The sequence below is a fragment of the Otolemur garnettii genome, unplaced genomic scaffold, assembly GCF_000181295.1.
Source record: "Otolemur garnettii isolate 467f Iridium unplaced genomic scaffold, OtoGar3 scaffold00152, whole genome shotgun sequence".
Lineage (NCBI taxonomy): Eukaryota > Metazoa > Chordata > Mammalia > Primates > Galagidae > Otolemur > Otolemur garnettii.
The window spans coordinates 2,954,804-2,970,111 of NW_003852547.1; the positions used below are offsets into that span (position 1 = coordinate 2,954,804).

Below are 15,308 nucleotides of genomic sequence, written 5' to 3' on the forward strand. Positions count from 1 at the left end.
AAAAAAAAAAAAAAAAAAGAAATGCAGAATCTCAGGCCAGATGAGGTTGCTCGTGACTATAATCGCCTGAAACCCTACCATTCTGGGAAGCCGAAGTGGGAGTATTCCTTGAGCTCAGGAGTTTGAGACTAGCCTGAGCAAGAGCTCTATTAAAAATAGAAAAAATTAGCTGTAGTCCCAGCTAGTCAGGAGCCCGAGGCAGGAGGATCAGCTGAGACCAGGAATGGGAAGCTGTAGTGAGCTACAATGAGGCCACTGCTCGCATGCTGTTGGAAAGCTTAACTCTAGCTTAGGTGACAGAATGAGACTCTGTCTAAAAAAAAAAAAAAAAAGCATAATCTCAGGCTCTGTTGCAGACCCACAGAACCATAATCACATTTTAACCAGATCCCCAGGTGAGTGCTGTGTACTCACCACTTGGGAAGCTTTGGTCTGGAATATTCCTTCTTTTCCTGGTTACCTCTTTCTTTTAATCCTTAAAGGTTTCAGATCAAAGACTGCTTTTCCCCCAATTTTTTCCCTTAAAAGCTGCCACTGGTCCCTCCACTCTCCCAGTGGTTCTGATCTTAAGCTATAACAGGACATTTGTCCAGAGGGGTGAGGGGAATCTTACAGGATTAATGTCTGTGCTTGCTCTATCTGCTCCCAGGGATAGGATCCATATTTGTCTTCAACAATGGGCCTAGGGCCTAGCACATTATTTACATTGCCCAGCTGGTAAATAATGCCATTCAAGAGTCTTTCATAAAGAAAAAAAAGAGGCTCGGCAACTGTGGCTCAAGTGGCTAAGGCGCCAGCCACATACACCTAAGGTGTCAGGTTCGAATCCAGCCCAGGCCCGCCAAACAACAACGGCGGCTACAACCAAAAAATAGCTGGGCTTTGTGGCGGGCTCCTGTGGTCCCAGCTACTTGGGAGGCGGAGGCAGGAGACTCGCTTGAGCCCAGGAGGTTGCTGTGAGCTGTGATGCCACAGAACTCTACCCAGGGTGACAGCTTGAGGCTCTGTCTCAAAAAAAAAAGGAAAGAAAAAAAGAAAAATAGGCCAAGTGCAATGGCTCACATCTATAACTTTAGCACTCTGGGATGCTGAGGTGGGAGGATCCTTTGAGCTCAGGAGTTCAAAGCCTGACCAAGAATGAGACCTCATCTCTACTAAAAAAAAAAATAGAAAAAGTTAGCCCAAAGTTGTGGTGGGCACCTGTAGTCCCAGTTATTTGGGACGCTGAGGCAGGAGGATCACTTGAATCCAGGAGTATGACGTTGCTGTGAGCTAGGCTGATGCCAGGGCACTCTAACCCTGGCAACAGAGTGAGACTGTCTCAAAAAGAAAGAGCGAGAGAAATAGATGGATGGATGATTGGGAGGATGGATGGGTGACTAGGTGGTGGATGGATGGGTGATTGGGTGGTGAATGGTTGGGTAACTAGGTGGTGGATTGGGAGGGTGACTAAGTGGTGGATGGGTAGGTAGGAGGAGGTTTATGTTGGATCTTTTGTTTTTAGAGGGATGTTGGTAAATTAGGGTACGGCCATAAAAAGGGAGTTGGCAAAAGCAAACGTCTTCCCAGATTCCAAAGAAGGAAAAATAATTGCCAAGAATGTGTTAAAGTATCAAGATTACCTTAAATCCCACTATGGCTGTGAATTATAAAGGAGGAGGTCCAGGTTCTCATTGCAATTCAAAAGGAAAATCTATGCCATCTGGTGGACAGAGGGAGTGAGTGCGCCCAACCCCTGGCTCCACATGGAGCTATCCCTAAACCAAGCCAGTGGAGGTGCCTGGTGGACTGTGGGGAGAGTGTAGCTGGGGTGGGAGGATGCGGGTGTGACTTTGACTTGCCATTCTCTTTGAAGCAACTGGTGGGGGATCCTGAGGGAACATTTCTGCCCCATAGAGAGAAGACTCTTCAAATCAGAAGAACTGTCCAGGGGAACCCAGGGCAGGAGTTAGCTCTCCCAGAGACTAGAGGTCAGCAGACAGAAGATCCAGGTTTGAATGGTGCAAGTGCTGTGTGACCTTGGGCCAGGCCCTTCCCCTCTCTGATCCTTTTCTCTTATCCAAGGGGCTGGGATTTCTCATTTTAGCCCCAGAGGAATCCCTAGGAGTTGATGAGGGGGCTTCCTGAAGGGGGTCTCTGCTCACCCTGGGGAGGTTTCCAGCCCGACCAGCCTCTGAAGAAGTCCTAAGGGATTGTCCTGCTGGGAGGGGCTGGAAGAAGACCTACTTGCCGCTGGCGTAGGCGTAGGCCCCCGGCCAGAGGTTGGAGCGCACGATGGCCACAGAATATTGTGGACAGAGAGGGCAGGACAGGCGGGCGGTCCAGGCTGACATGTGCAGGATTTCTGCAGGGGGAGGGTGGGTGAGAGAGGCAGCAAGGTCAGAGGGTTCCCGTGCCCTGGAGGGACCAAAGGGAGGAAGGTAGAGAGCAAAGAGAGAGGCCTGGGGGCTCATGAAGAGAACTTCAACAACTAATAACATAGGCTTCAGTGTTCAAACCCTAGCTCCAGACCATTCTCTCCCTGTGTGGCCTCAAAAGGTATGTGGCCTGTCTGAGCCTCACTGCCTGCAACCAGTACATGGGCATATTCATGTCATCTCCATTGCAGGGTGGAATCCTGGTACAATGTCTGCAGCACACCTGCTATCGTGCCTGGTATTCAGCAGGAGCCTCCAAGATAGGGAAGCTGTTGAGATACCTAGGCTGGCCACTAGTTGGGACCAGGGTGCAAAGGGCAGGGCATGGGCTCTGGGCTTACAGAATCTGGCTCCAAATCCAGGCTCTGTCCACTCACTCCCAACCTCTCCTTCCTCTCCCCTGTAAGAACCAGAGGCCCCCACCTCAGGAAATTCCTGTCCATTCAATCCATTCAGGGAGGGCTCCCTAACTATATCTCCCTCCCCCCTAGACCACATGTGACTCAAAAGGCCATATCCTAGGATCTGGGCCATTGCTGTGTGCCAGACACATTCACAATGTGGTCATGTTCTCCTCACCCCAGAAGGGAGTCACTGCTGATGCCCATATTACAGATGAGAGAGCAACTGAGACTTGCAGAGATGGCTTGCCTCTCTGTTCTTGCCCTCCCTCCCCCCAGGCTACAGGTGTGCAAGATGAGGAGGACCCTTACCTGCATCTTCTGAGAGCGGTGTCAGCAGTGGGGGCCCGACCTCCTGCTCCACTTCCTCCAACCCCTCATCTGCCTTCTCTTCCTCCTCCCCTAGCTCCTCTTCCTCCTCTGTCTTTTGCAAAGGGTTTACCCAAGTGCAGCGACCCTGAGGGTGGGAGGGAAGGTTAAGTGGCACCCAGAGGGACAGAACCAGCCAGCACCCTGGGAGGAGAAGGGCCAGGCAGGACCCTGGAGCCCTGGCCTTGTCCCCATCCCCAGGGATCCAGGCATGGGCAGGAAAACAGGATTAGTCGCACAGGTAAGGGGCAAGAGCTATTGCAGTGAGGTGGAGATCCCTACCTCCTGCTGATTGTGTTCTTACATTCATCAACTCATTGTTTCATTCATCACATATTTAATGAGCACCTACCAAATGCAGGCACTGCCCTAGATGTTGGGGCTATATCTTAGAGAATAGAGATCCCCTAAATTCCTACTCTTGTGCAGCTAGTATTGGGCAGCCCATATGATCCTCTCTTCATCTGTGAAATGGGGGTGTCAAGGATGTCTCTCTCACTGGATTGTTTTTGGGTTACCTGAGATAATCAGGAGCCAATGTTTGTTGAGCCAATGAGCCTAAGTGCACAGCATACAGCAAACCTCCATTTTGCCAACCATGAAATGGTTGTACTGATCTCAAAAGGAGTTATTTGCATTCAATAAAACACTGTAGAGTCAATAACTGTTTAATGAGTGAGTGGGAAGTTACAAACATACAGTAGGTTCTTCTTTGAGTTAATATGACTAAAAATGTTTGACTGAGGCCACACTAAGCACTTAAATACAGGTCCAGGAGGCACCTGTAGCTCAATGTAGGGCACCAACCACATACACCCAGACTGGCGGGTTTGAACCCAGCCCAGTCCAGCTAAACAACAATGACAACTGCAACGAAAAAATAGCCGGGCGTTGTGGCGGGCACCTGTAGTCCCAGCTGCATGGGAGACTGAGGTAAGAGAATCACTTACTCCCTGGAGTTTCAGGTTGCTGTGAGCTGTGATGCCATGGAACTCTGCCGAGGGTGACATAGTGAAACTGTGTCTCAAAAAGAAAAAAAAAAATGCAGGTCCAGGCCAGGCTCAGTGGCTCACACCTGTAATCTTCTGAAAAACTCTAGAAGGCCAAGGCAAGAAGATCGCTTGAGCCTAGGAGTTTGAGGTTGCTGTGGCTATGATGCCAAGGCACTCTACCCAGGGCAACAAAGTGAGCCTCTGTCTCAAAAAAACATATATATATACGCTGGGTGTGGTGGCTCATGCCTATAATCCCAGCACTTGGGAGGCTGAGGTGGGTGGATGCCTGAACTCACAGGTTCAAGACCAGCATGAGCTGGAGTGAGACCCCATCTCAAAAAAATAGCCAGGTGTATGGCAGGTGCCTGTAGTCCCAGCTACTTGGGAGGCTGAAGCAAGAGGATCACTTGAACCCAAGAATTTGAGGTTCCTGTGAGCTATGATGCCACAGCCCTCTACCAAGGCTGAACAAATGAGACTCTGTTTCAAAAACTATATATATAAAATAAAATAAACAAATGCAGGTGCATAATATCTTGTTCAGTACTTTGAAATTTGAAAAAACTTTGAAAATCTAAAGATTTAGACCAGGCACGATGGCTCACATCTACCGAGATGGGTGGATTGATTGAGCTAAAGAGTTCGAGACCAGCCTGAGCAACAGCAAGACCCCATCTCTAAAAAAGTAAAAAATAGCCAGATACTGTGGCAGGCGCCTGTAGTCCCACCTATTTGGGAGGCTGAGGCAAGAAGATCACTTGAGTCCAAGAGTTTGAGGTTGCTGTGAGCTACCACACAGTAGCACTCTACCCAGGGTGGCACAATGAGACTCTTGTCTCTTTGTGTTTGTCTGTTTGAGACTGTGTCTCACTCTGTTGCCCTGCGTAGAGTGCCAAGGCTCATAGCTCATAGCAACCTCAAACTCTTGAGCTCAAAGTCTCCTCCTGCCTCAGCCTCCCAAGTAGCTGGGATTACAGGCACCTGCCACAATATCTGGCTTTTTTTTTTTTTTTTTTTTTTTAGAAATGGGGTCTTGCTGTTGCTCAGGCTGGTCTCGAACTCCTTAGCGCAGGCGATCCACCTGCCTCAGCCTTCCAGAGGTGTGAACCACCATACCCTACTGAAAACCCCAAGTTTTGTCTTAAGTCATTTGGCAGCAACTCTGCCCTGCTGATGAGAGGTTACTCTTGCTGCAGAGATAATTGATATGGGGCTGCAGCCGCTGCCTTTGCTAGGTCTGTTGAGTACTATCTTGGATGTCCACCACCAAGCCACCTTTTCAAAATCTGAAAAATTCTGAGCTCCAAAATGCAACTGACCCCAAAGGTTTCTGAGAGGTTTATCCAGCAGTATCTGCTGAATGAAAGAAGGAAATGGCCAGCTGGGTGGGCAAATGAGATTATTTAGCTCATGCCTACCAGAGAGTAAGAGCTTGATAGCACTGTCGGTGGGTCCCACCGGTCCTCACCTGCGGCAGGATGTGCTGAGTGTGGTGCACCCAGTTGGCCATGGAGTCGACCAGTTCCAGCACCGGGATGCCCTCAAAGTCGGGGTTCTCCTCATAGGAGTCGCGCCCAGCGCCGCCCTCCTCCTCCTCATCACCTTCCTCCTCTCCAAACTGGTAGAAGCCCAGCGGGCTAATCTGTGTGGCGGCCGAGATGCGGGCGATCTGGGCACGCAGGTAGTTGGCCTCGTTGCCAGGGAAGGGCGGGTAGCTGATGACTGGCGCGTCCAGGTAGCCGGTGAGAAACTTCCTGATCTTCCGGGCGTTCACGATCTGGGCCGGCGTGACGTGGGGCAGCCGCGTCCATGGCCGGCCAGGCTCGTTGCAGACGAAGTACAGGTACTTGTTGGTGCCTGTGCGGCTGTCCTCCTTGGGAATGACGGGCGGCGGCTTCCACGTGGGCTTGGGGACAGCGTCGGCGATCTTCTCTTCGTCCTCCTCGCCCTCCTCCTCCAAGTGCCCCTCCATGGCCTCGCCGCCCTCGATCAGCTCCTCTGCCTCCTCCTCCTCTCCCTCCTCCTCGCCCTCCCGGAATTCCACCTCAGCCACCAGGTAGTTGCGGCGGAGCCCCAGAATCTTGCCCCAGAAGCGGCACGTGTGGATGGGCTGCTGCTCCACCAGCTGCTTCAGAGCCAGGAAGACGCGGAAGCTCTCGTCTGAGCTCAGCCCCACGCCGGCCTGCCCAAAGTGGAAGGCTGCCTCCATGATGTTGGGCACCGCGGTGTCTGTCTGCCGGGGTGGGATGGGGGGCAGAGGAAAGAAGGCTGAAGCCCTGCTCCCTAGCCTGGCCCCTAGACTGTTCTAGAGTAAAGAGATCTGAAACATTCTGAAACTCAGTTCTAGCCAGTGAGATGGAGGGGAACTCCTTGGGTACAACATGCCTTGATGGAAAACAAAAGGCAAAACCACACAAGGAGACAATTTTTAGTTCTTCATTCTTCCCACTTCATCCTGCCTGGAATGGGAATGTGAGATCTCAAGCCACAGCAGCTGTCTTGGGGCCATGAGGCAACACACAGAGACAAAGTCCGACACCCTGATAGTAGGGGCGCTGACAGGTGAACACTGCTTAACAGCTTAGTCCCCAGGGCATCTCTGAATTGCCTTACCTACTGAAGTCTCCTTGTTCAAGAAAGAACTGAAGTCTCCTTTGATAAAGAAAGGACTGTGGGTCATGTTTTCTATGACTTTCAGACAAATGCACTCCTAACACATACGCCATGTCTCACAGCAAATTAAGAGCAGAGACAGGTCGTGAACTGAAGGATCAGTGATGTTGGAGGATGGTACTAAATCCTCACTGCACCCACCTCTACCATCTGCTTGGTTCACACAGCTAGGGAACCGGAAGAGGGAGCCAGAGGAGGAAGTGAGATGTTCACCTGCACAGGCCACAAACCAATGTGCTTCCCTTTCTCTCAGGGAAATAAATGCCTTTCACCCATATCCACATGGTCACAGCAATTTTTCATTTTATGAGTCCAGAAATCATTATTAAAGACTCAGTGGGTGTCGGCCTGGGCTAGGCCCTGAGCTGTGTTAGAGAATAAAACAAGAGATCCCACCTTGTGAGATCAGCATGAACTACACCAAACCAGAGACCGTATGCTCTCTTGCCAGAATTTGAAATCAGGATGGAGAGAGAGGGACTGAGAAGGCAGTATAAAGGTCCTCAATGATGTCCCTGCCCTAATGCTCAGAACCTATGATTATGTGACCTCACATGGCAAAGGGACATTACAGGTGTGATTAAGTTGAAGATCTTGAGATGTGGAGATGATTATCCAGACAGGCTCCATGGAATCACAAGGGTTCTGATAAGTAAAAGAGGGAGATGACAGGCTCAGCACCTGTAGCTCAGTACTTAGGGCGCTGGTGGATTTGAACCTGGCCCAGGCCTGCTAAAAACAACAATGACAACAACAACAAAAAGTAGTCAGGCATTGGTGGGCACCTGTAGTCCCAGCTACTTGGGAGGCTGAAGCAAGAGAATCACTTAAGCTCAGGAGTTTGAGGTTGCTGTGAGGCACTCTACTGAGGGGAGGGTGACATAGTGAGACTCTGCCTCAAAAAAAAAAAAAAAGAGTGAGACAACAGAGTCAGAGAAGATGTGATGATGGAAACAGGAGACAGATCCAGAGAGGTTGGAAGATGCTGAGCTGCTGGCTGTCAAGGTAGAGGAAAGAATGCAGATGACATTTAGAAGCTGGAAGAGGCAAGGAATCAGATTCTCTCCCTAGAGCCCCCAGAAGGAACACAGCCCTGTCCACACCGTGATTTAGCCCAGCAAGAAGTATTTGGAGCTTCTGACCTCCAGAGCAGTGAGATAATGTATTTGTGTTGTTTTAAGCCACTACATGTGTGGTAACTTGTTATAGCAGAAATAGGAAATGAATACAGGACCAGTTCTATGTATGGATGGAAGTAAAACGTGTAAATTGGGAAACATATACTCTCCATATACCAGGTATGTGGAGAGATAGCAGAGGCTCATGCTGGTAATCTAGCACGCCAGGAAACTGAGGGAGGAGGAAGTGGGAGGATCACTTGAGATCAGGAGTTCAAGACTAGCCTGAGCAAGAGTGAGACCTGTCTCTACTAAGAATAGAAAAACTAGTGTGAAAACCCCACACTGTACCCCAGAAGTGCATTAATGTACATAGTTACCATTCAATAAAAAAAAAAAAAGAAGTCTGCCCCTCCTAACCTAAAAAAAAAAAAAAGAATAGAAAAACTAGTTGGATATGGTGGTGGACACCTGTAATCCCAGCTACTCAGGAGGCTGAGGCAGGAGGATCACTTGAGCCCAGGAGTTTGAGGTTGCAGCAAGTTATGATGATACCATGGCACTCTAGCTGGGGTCTCAAAGAAAAAAAAGAAAGTGTTGGCAGACCTGGTTCCCTCTAAGGGCTATCAGGAAGAATCTCTCCTACGCCTCTCTCCTGGCTTTGATGGATCACTGGCAATCATTGGTATCCCTTGGTTTGTAGAAACATCAACCTAATCTCTGCCTTCACCTTCACATGACACTCTTCTTCTTCTTTTTTTTAGAGACAGAGTTTCACTCTGTCATCCTCAGTAGAGTGCTGTGGCATCACAGCTCACAGCAACTTCTAGCTCTTGGGCTTAGGCAATTCTCTTGCCTCAGCCTCTCGAGTAGCTAGGACTACAGGTGCCTGCTCCACTCACTGAGCCACAGGCGTCACTCCCCCCACCCCCTTTTTTGAGACAGAGTCTCACTATGTTGCCCTCGGTAGAGTGCCATGGCATCATAGCTCACAGCAACCTCAAACTCCTGGGCTCAAGGGATTCTCTGCCTCAGCCTCTCTAGTAACTGGGACTACAGGCATCCACCACAATGCCCAACTATTTTTAGAAACGGGTTCTCGATCTGGCTCAGGCCGGTTTTACTCCTGAGCTCAAACAATCTGCCTACCTTGGCCTCCCAAAGTGCTGGGATTACTGCCATGAGCCACTGGGCTTGGCCATTCAGGCTGGTCTTGAACTCCTGGTTTCAAGTGATCCTCCCACCTTGGCCTCCCAAACTGTTGGGAATGTGAGTGCAAGCCACCATGCCTGGCCCAAATTTTCCCGTTTTATTTTTTATTTATGTATTTTGTTTTTTGAGGCAGAGTCTAACTGTGTTGCCCTGGGTAGAATGCGATGGCATCACAGCTCACAGCAACCTCAAACTCTTTGGGCTTAAGTGATTCTCTTGCCTCAGCCTCTCAAGTAGCTGGGACTGCAGGCGCCCACCACAACACCCAGCTATTTTTTGGTTGGAGTTGCCATTACTGTTTAGCAGGCCTGGGCCAGGCTTGAACCCGCCAGTCACGGTGTATGTGGCTGGAACCCTACTCACTGAGCTATAGGTACCAAGCCTCCCAAACCCCTTTTTCACTGCCTGTCTGCTATGGTGGAAGCTTAGCAGCCACTTTCCCAGTCTCCCTTGTACCTAGGAAAGGCCATGTGACCCAATTTTGGCCAATAAATGCAAGCAGAAGTTTTTTAAGGAGCTCCAGGGAAATTTTTGCTCCCTTGATTTAATAAAAAGATGCAGAACATATAAGAAAATGTTCCCTCCTCCCATTTGAAGCACTGGTGTGTGAATATGATGTCTGGAGCTGCAGCAGTCATTTTTTTTTTTTTTTTTTTTTGAGACAGAGCCTCAAGCTGTCCCCCTGGGTAGAGTACCGTGGCATTACAGCTCACAGCAACCTCCAACTCCTGGGCTCAAGCGAGTCTCCTGCCTCCGCCTCCCAAGTAGCTGGGACCACAGGTGCCCGCCACAACGCCCGGCTATTTTTTGGTTGCAGCCGTCATTGTTGTTTGGCGGGTCCGGGCTGGGGATTCGAACCCACCACCTTAGGTGTACGTGGCTGGCGCCTTAGCCGGTTGAGCTATAGGCACCCAGCCAGTCATTTTTTTTTAACATAAAGTGGCAACTCAGTCCCAAACATCTGCATGATGAAGAAGGCAGAGCAGGGGGAGGAAAGAAGGGATTTGTGAAGGCCTTAGAGATTCCACACCGACTGTACCTGTCACCAGATTTATGGGTGAAGTGAGATAATTACATGTTTTGCTGAAGTATTTGGGCTGCCTTAGTCAAGCACTTACAGCCAGAAGCAAGCCTTGCTGACTGCGCTGGACAGAGAGGAGATTTCTACCCAGCCTACTTTGATGCTGAAAACTGCTCTCTGCATTTAGATACAGGGAGGGAGATTGGGAGTGAGGGGAGAAGATGGCTCTCAGTGCTCCTTCATTGGGGAGCCACCTTGCCAGTCCTTTTTTTTTTTTTTTTTTTGAGACAGAGCCTCAAGCTGTCCCCCTGGGTAGAGTGCTGTGGCATCACAGCTCACAGCAACTTCCACCTCCTGGGCTTGAGCGAGTCTCCTGCCTCAGCCTCCCAAGTAGCTGGGACCACAGGCACCTGCCACAACGCGCAGCTATTTTTTGGTTCCAGCCATCATTGTTGGTTTTTGGCAGGCCTGGGCTGGATTCAAACCCACCACCTTAGGTGTATGTGGCTGGCGCCTTAGCCACTTGAGCCACAGGTGACGAGCCACCTTGCCAGTCCTAAATGTGACTATTATGTGTGGGGAAAAGTCTATTTTGTCTAAGTCACTTGTTTACATTTTGCTCATATCTTTTTTTTTTTTTTTTGAGATGTCCCACTATGTTGCCCTGGGTAGAGTACTGTGGCTGTCACAGCTCACAGCAATCTCACTTCTTGGATTAAGTGATTCTTTTGCCTCAGCCTCCCAGGGAGCTGGGACTACAGGCACCCACCACAACGCCTAGCTATTTTTTGGTTGTAGGTGTCATTGTTGTTTGGCAGGCCCAGGCTGCATTTGAACCCGCTAACTTTGGTGTATGTGGCTGGTGCCCTAGCCACTGAGCCACAGGTGCCAAGCCCATCATCTGTTTTTTTTAACTTAAAGTGACTTACATTGTCAAAGAAATACAGTAAAATGTTAGTGTTTGGAATGTGTTAAAATAATACTAAAGTTAATCTAAAATTATAAATATGAAAATAGGAAATTTTCAAAGCAGATGTGCAGCGATGGGTAGATTATGCTACCAAAATTGCAGCACCCACTATGCTGCTGCAGTAAATGGTGGACAGGAGAGTCCTGGAGCTGGAACCACCCAAAGAGCAAAGTCACAGAATCCAGAAACGCACCCAAACCCCATGAGCATGGTATTTCAAGGAGAGACAAGAGATTATTCCGTAAGTGCTGCTGGGGACCGTGGCTAGTCATTTGGAAGAAGTAGAAATGAAAGCCTTGCCTCACACTTGCCAGAAAAAATAAACATAAAATGCCGAATTACGCATTTTTTATGAGTTGCTTCCTAAAAGCATGCACAGATCACGAATAAGAATTTTGTTCTTGGCTCGGCGCCTATAGCTCAACTGGCTAAGGCGCCAGCCACGTACACCTAAGGTGGCGGGTTCGAATCCCCAGCCTGGACCCGCCAAACAACAATGACGGCTGCAACCAAAAAATAGCCGGGCGTTGTGGCGGGCGCCTGTGGTCCCAGCTACTTGGGAGGCGGAGGCAAGAGACTCGCTTGAGCCCAGGAGTTGGAGGTTGCTGTGAGCTGTAATGCCACGGCACTCTGCCCAGGGGGGCAGCTTGAGGCTCTGTCTCAAAAAAAAAAAAAAAAAGAATTTTGTTCTTATCCAGACCCTAGGCTAAGAACCCCAGCTCCAAGTTCTAATAGGGTCAGCCTCCAGACCCTGGGGGCCCTGAGAAGGTAGAGCTTCCCAAGGCATCAAATTTCAACGGGGTGGGGCTTTATCCGGATGGCGTTCTAAAGAGGCAAGGCCGTATTTCCAAGGAGAATGAGATGTTTCAAGGAGATAATGGCAGTCTTTAATCTAAAACTCTACTCCCTATACTCCCGAGCTCAGCTGGTAGGGTGCCGGCCACATGTACTGGGGCTGGTGGGTTCGAACCCGGCCCGAGGCTGCTAACAAACAAAGAAATACCTTGCATTGTGGTGGGTGCCTGTAGTCCCAGCTACAAGTGAGGCTGAGGCAAGAGAATCGCTTAAGCCCAAGAGTTTGAGGTTGCTGTGACCTGTGACGCCACGGCACTCTACCGAGGGTGACATAGTGACACTCTGTCTCAAAAAAAATAAAACAAAAAATTCATACTCCCAGAAAAAGCCATCCTTCATGCCTAAGATTTAGCACTTTGCTCACTTGAGCATTCTGCTTGCCTAAGGACCCATTCATATGTCATATTATGATTAGGGCGTTCTCCCACCATCCCACCGCACTGTCACCAGAATCCTACACTCTCAGAAGCATATAAGCAAGCACACATCAGCAGCAGAATCTGCATATAGGATGGTGGTTATAGTTCTGGCTTTGAAAGTCACGGTCCTGCCTTCCTAGTCCTGTCCTTGGCACTTCCTAGTGTTGTGCCCTCTGAGCCTCAGTTTTTTCCTCCATAAAATGGGAATCATGTACAACACTTGCCTTATGCTTCAGGGTTCGTGAAAAGAGACAATGCTCCTAAAACTCTTAGGAGACTTAGGTGTCAGAATTATTATGAAGAGTTTACAACAAACGTTTGTTGATCGAGTGAAAGCACACATCACCCAAATTTTAAGCATCATCCAATTCTGGAAAAGTGTGATCGTGAAACTAGATACAGACAGTTTCCAGTGTGCGATTTCCACTTCAGGATGGGTTTATCCAGGTATCAAATGCATTTTTTACTATGGCATTTTTAACTTTGGATGGGATTATCTAGACTTGAGCCTATACAGAAAAGTATTATATTCTAAGGATGGTACTGTGTTGTTGTTGTTGTTAGAGATAGAGTCTCACTTTATTGCCCTTGGTAGAGAGCTGTCAAGTCACAGCTCATAGCAACCTCCAACTCCCGGGCTTAGGCGATTCTCCTGCCTCAGCCTCCCAAGTAGCTGGCACTACAAGTGCCCACCACAACACCTGGCAATTTTTTGTTGCAGTCTGGCTGGGGTCGAGTTTGAACCCGCCACTCTAGGTATATGGGGCCGGCGCCCTACTCACTGAGCCACAGGCGCTGCCCAGGATAGTACAGTGTTAATGAGCCATGGGTGGAAGAGTTCTTAGTGGGTCTCAATTTATAGATGGGGAAACTGAGGCTAGGGAAAAGAAGCAATTGATTCAGTGTTGAGAGACACCAGGGGACAGAATTACTTCTTGGGGGGAGAAACCAGCCTTCAACTCCACGTGGCAGCTGGATTCAGCTTTCTAAAAAGTAGAGCTGACTCACTTTTCCTCTGCTTCACCCCTTCCACAGCACCCTAGTGGCCTCAGGAGGAACCTGGAGCCCCTTTGGTGGTGTTCCCAGCCTTCTTCTGCCACCTGGCCCTGCCTCCTACTCCAGGCACACAGGCAGCTGTGTTTGTACCCAGGTTCTGGGTTGCTGTCCCTCACCTACAGGCCTCAGCACAGGCTGTGCCCTAAGCCTGGGGTCCCATGGATTCCAATGCACACCCTTCCCCACTGACTCTCTCACCACCTCCTCCTCCATCTCCTGTTCGCCCTCGGTGCCGCCTCCACTGCGCAGGAACAGTGCCTTCTGCTTTTCTGCCATCTCATAGGTGGGCTGCATCTCTGGGTCATCCCTCAGTGTGTCCAGTTTGGGGTGGAACCACTCCCTCTGCGTGGTGCGGTTCAGCGACTCCAGGATGGACAGGGGGTCTTCAGGCCGCTGGTTCAGGATCTTGGTCAGCAGGTTCACCAGGTGTTCATACCTGCCTCCCGGGGAGGGAGTGGGAGGTAGGGGACATCACTCACTCAGCTCATAGAGAACGCTGCTGGGGGCCTGGCCCTGTGCTTGCTGCTGGAGACATAGTAGGAAACAGAAAAGGCTCCTTCTCTGGGGGAGCTAACGTTTTGATTATGGAGACTGGTATCAATCAAACATGCACAATAAATAATGTGTTGGGAGACAAAGCAGGGCATGGGGACCGAGAGTGTCAGGTATGGGAGAAAGTGTGTAATTTTAAACAAGGGGGCCAGGGGAGGCCTAACTATGGTGACATTTAAGACAAGCTCTGAATCAAGTGAAGGGGCACACCATGCAGACTCTGGGGGTAAGAATTCCCCAGTGGGAAGAGCAGGTGCATAGTCCTTAGACTTTTTATGAGTCTAACACGACCTCAATACCAAAACCCAAGGACACTAGGAGAAAGAAAAATTCCATGCCAATCTCATTTATGAATATGGATTCTGGGCAGCACCTGTGGCTCAGTGGGTAGGGTGCTGGCCCCATATACCGAGGCTGGCAGGTTCAAACCCAGCCCCGGCCAAACTGCAACAAAAAAAAATAGCTGGGCATTGTGGTGGGCATTTGTAGTCCCAGCTACTCGGGAGGCTGAGGCAAGAGAATCACCTAAGCCTAGGAGTTGGAGGTTGCTGTGAGCTGTGATGACACAGTACTCTACCAAGGGTGACATAGCGAGACTCTGTCTCTGAAAAAAAAAAAAGAATATGGATTCTGAAATCCTATGCAAAATATTAGCAAGTGGCACCCAGAAATTTCGAAAAAGGATGACAAATTATGATTAATTTGGGCTAACATAATAAAAGGAATGCAAGACTGGATTGACATTAGAATAATATAAGTCATCAGGTTTAACATGTTAATTTATTTTTTTTTTTTTGAGACAGAGTCTCACTATGTTGCCCTTGGTAGAGTGCTGTGGCATCACAGCTCACAGCAACCTCAAACTTGGGCCTAAGCGATTCTCTTGCCTCAGTGTCCCAAGTAGCTGGGACCACAGGTACCCGCCACAACACCTGGCTATTTTTATTGTTGTTGTTGTTGTTGCAGTTGTCATTGTGGTTTATCAGGACTGGGTGGGGTTCAAACCCGCCAGCCTTAGTGTATGTGGTTGGCACTCTAACAACGGAGCTATGGGTGCCAAGCCTAATTTTTTTTTTTTTGAGACAGCATCTCACTCTTGTCACCCTAGGTACAGTGCTGGGGCATCATGCTCACAGCAACTTCAATTTCTGGGCTCAAGTGATCCCCTGCCTCAGTCTCCCTAATAGCTGGGACTACTGGTGCCCGCCACAAGGCTTGGTTAATTTTTCTATTTTTTTTTTTTTTTTTTG

The 15,308-nt window shown here is 49.3% G+C and overlaps 1 protein-coding gene across 1 annotated transcript in view; it reads right to left on the bottom strand.

The window, feature by feature from the left end:
• RSPH6A (radial spoke head 6 homolog A) overlaps positions 1-15,308 on the bottom strand; it is a 19,020-nt gene that overhangs the window by 1,800 nt on the left and 1,912 nt on the right. The window contains exons 2-5 of the mRNA XM_003799603.1: positions 13,705-13,942; positions 5,651-6,415; positions 3,131-3,275; positions 2,227-2,344 (exon numbers count right to left, since the gene is read on the bottom strand). Of these exons, the coding sequence (XP_003799651.1) occupies positions 2,227-2,344; positions 3,131-3,275; positions 5,651-6,415; positions 13,705-13,942 (1,266 nt within the window). The remainder of the gene's footprint in view (positions 1-2,226; positions 2,345-3,130; positions 3,276-5,650; positions 6,416-13,704; positions 13,943-15,308) is intronic.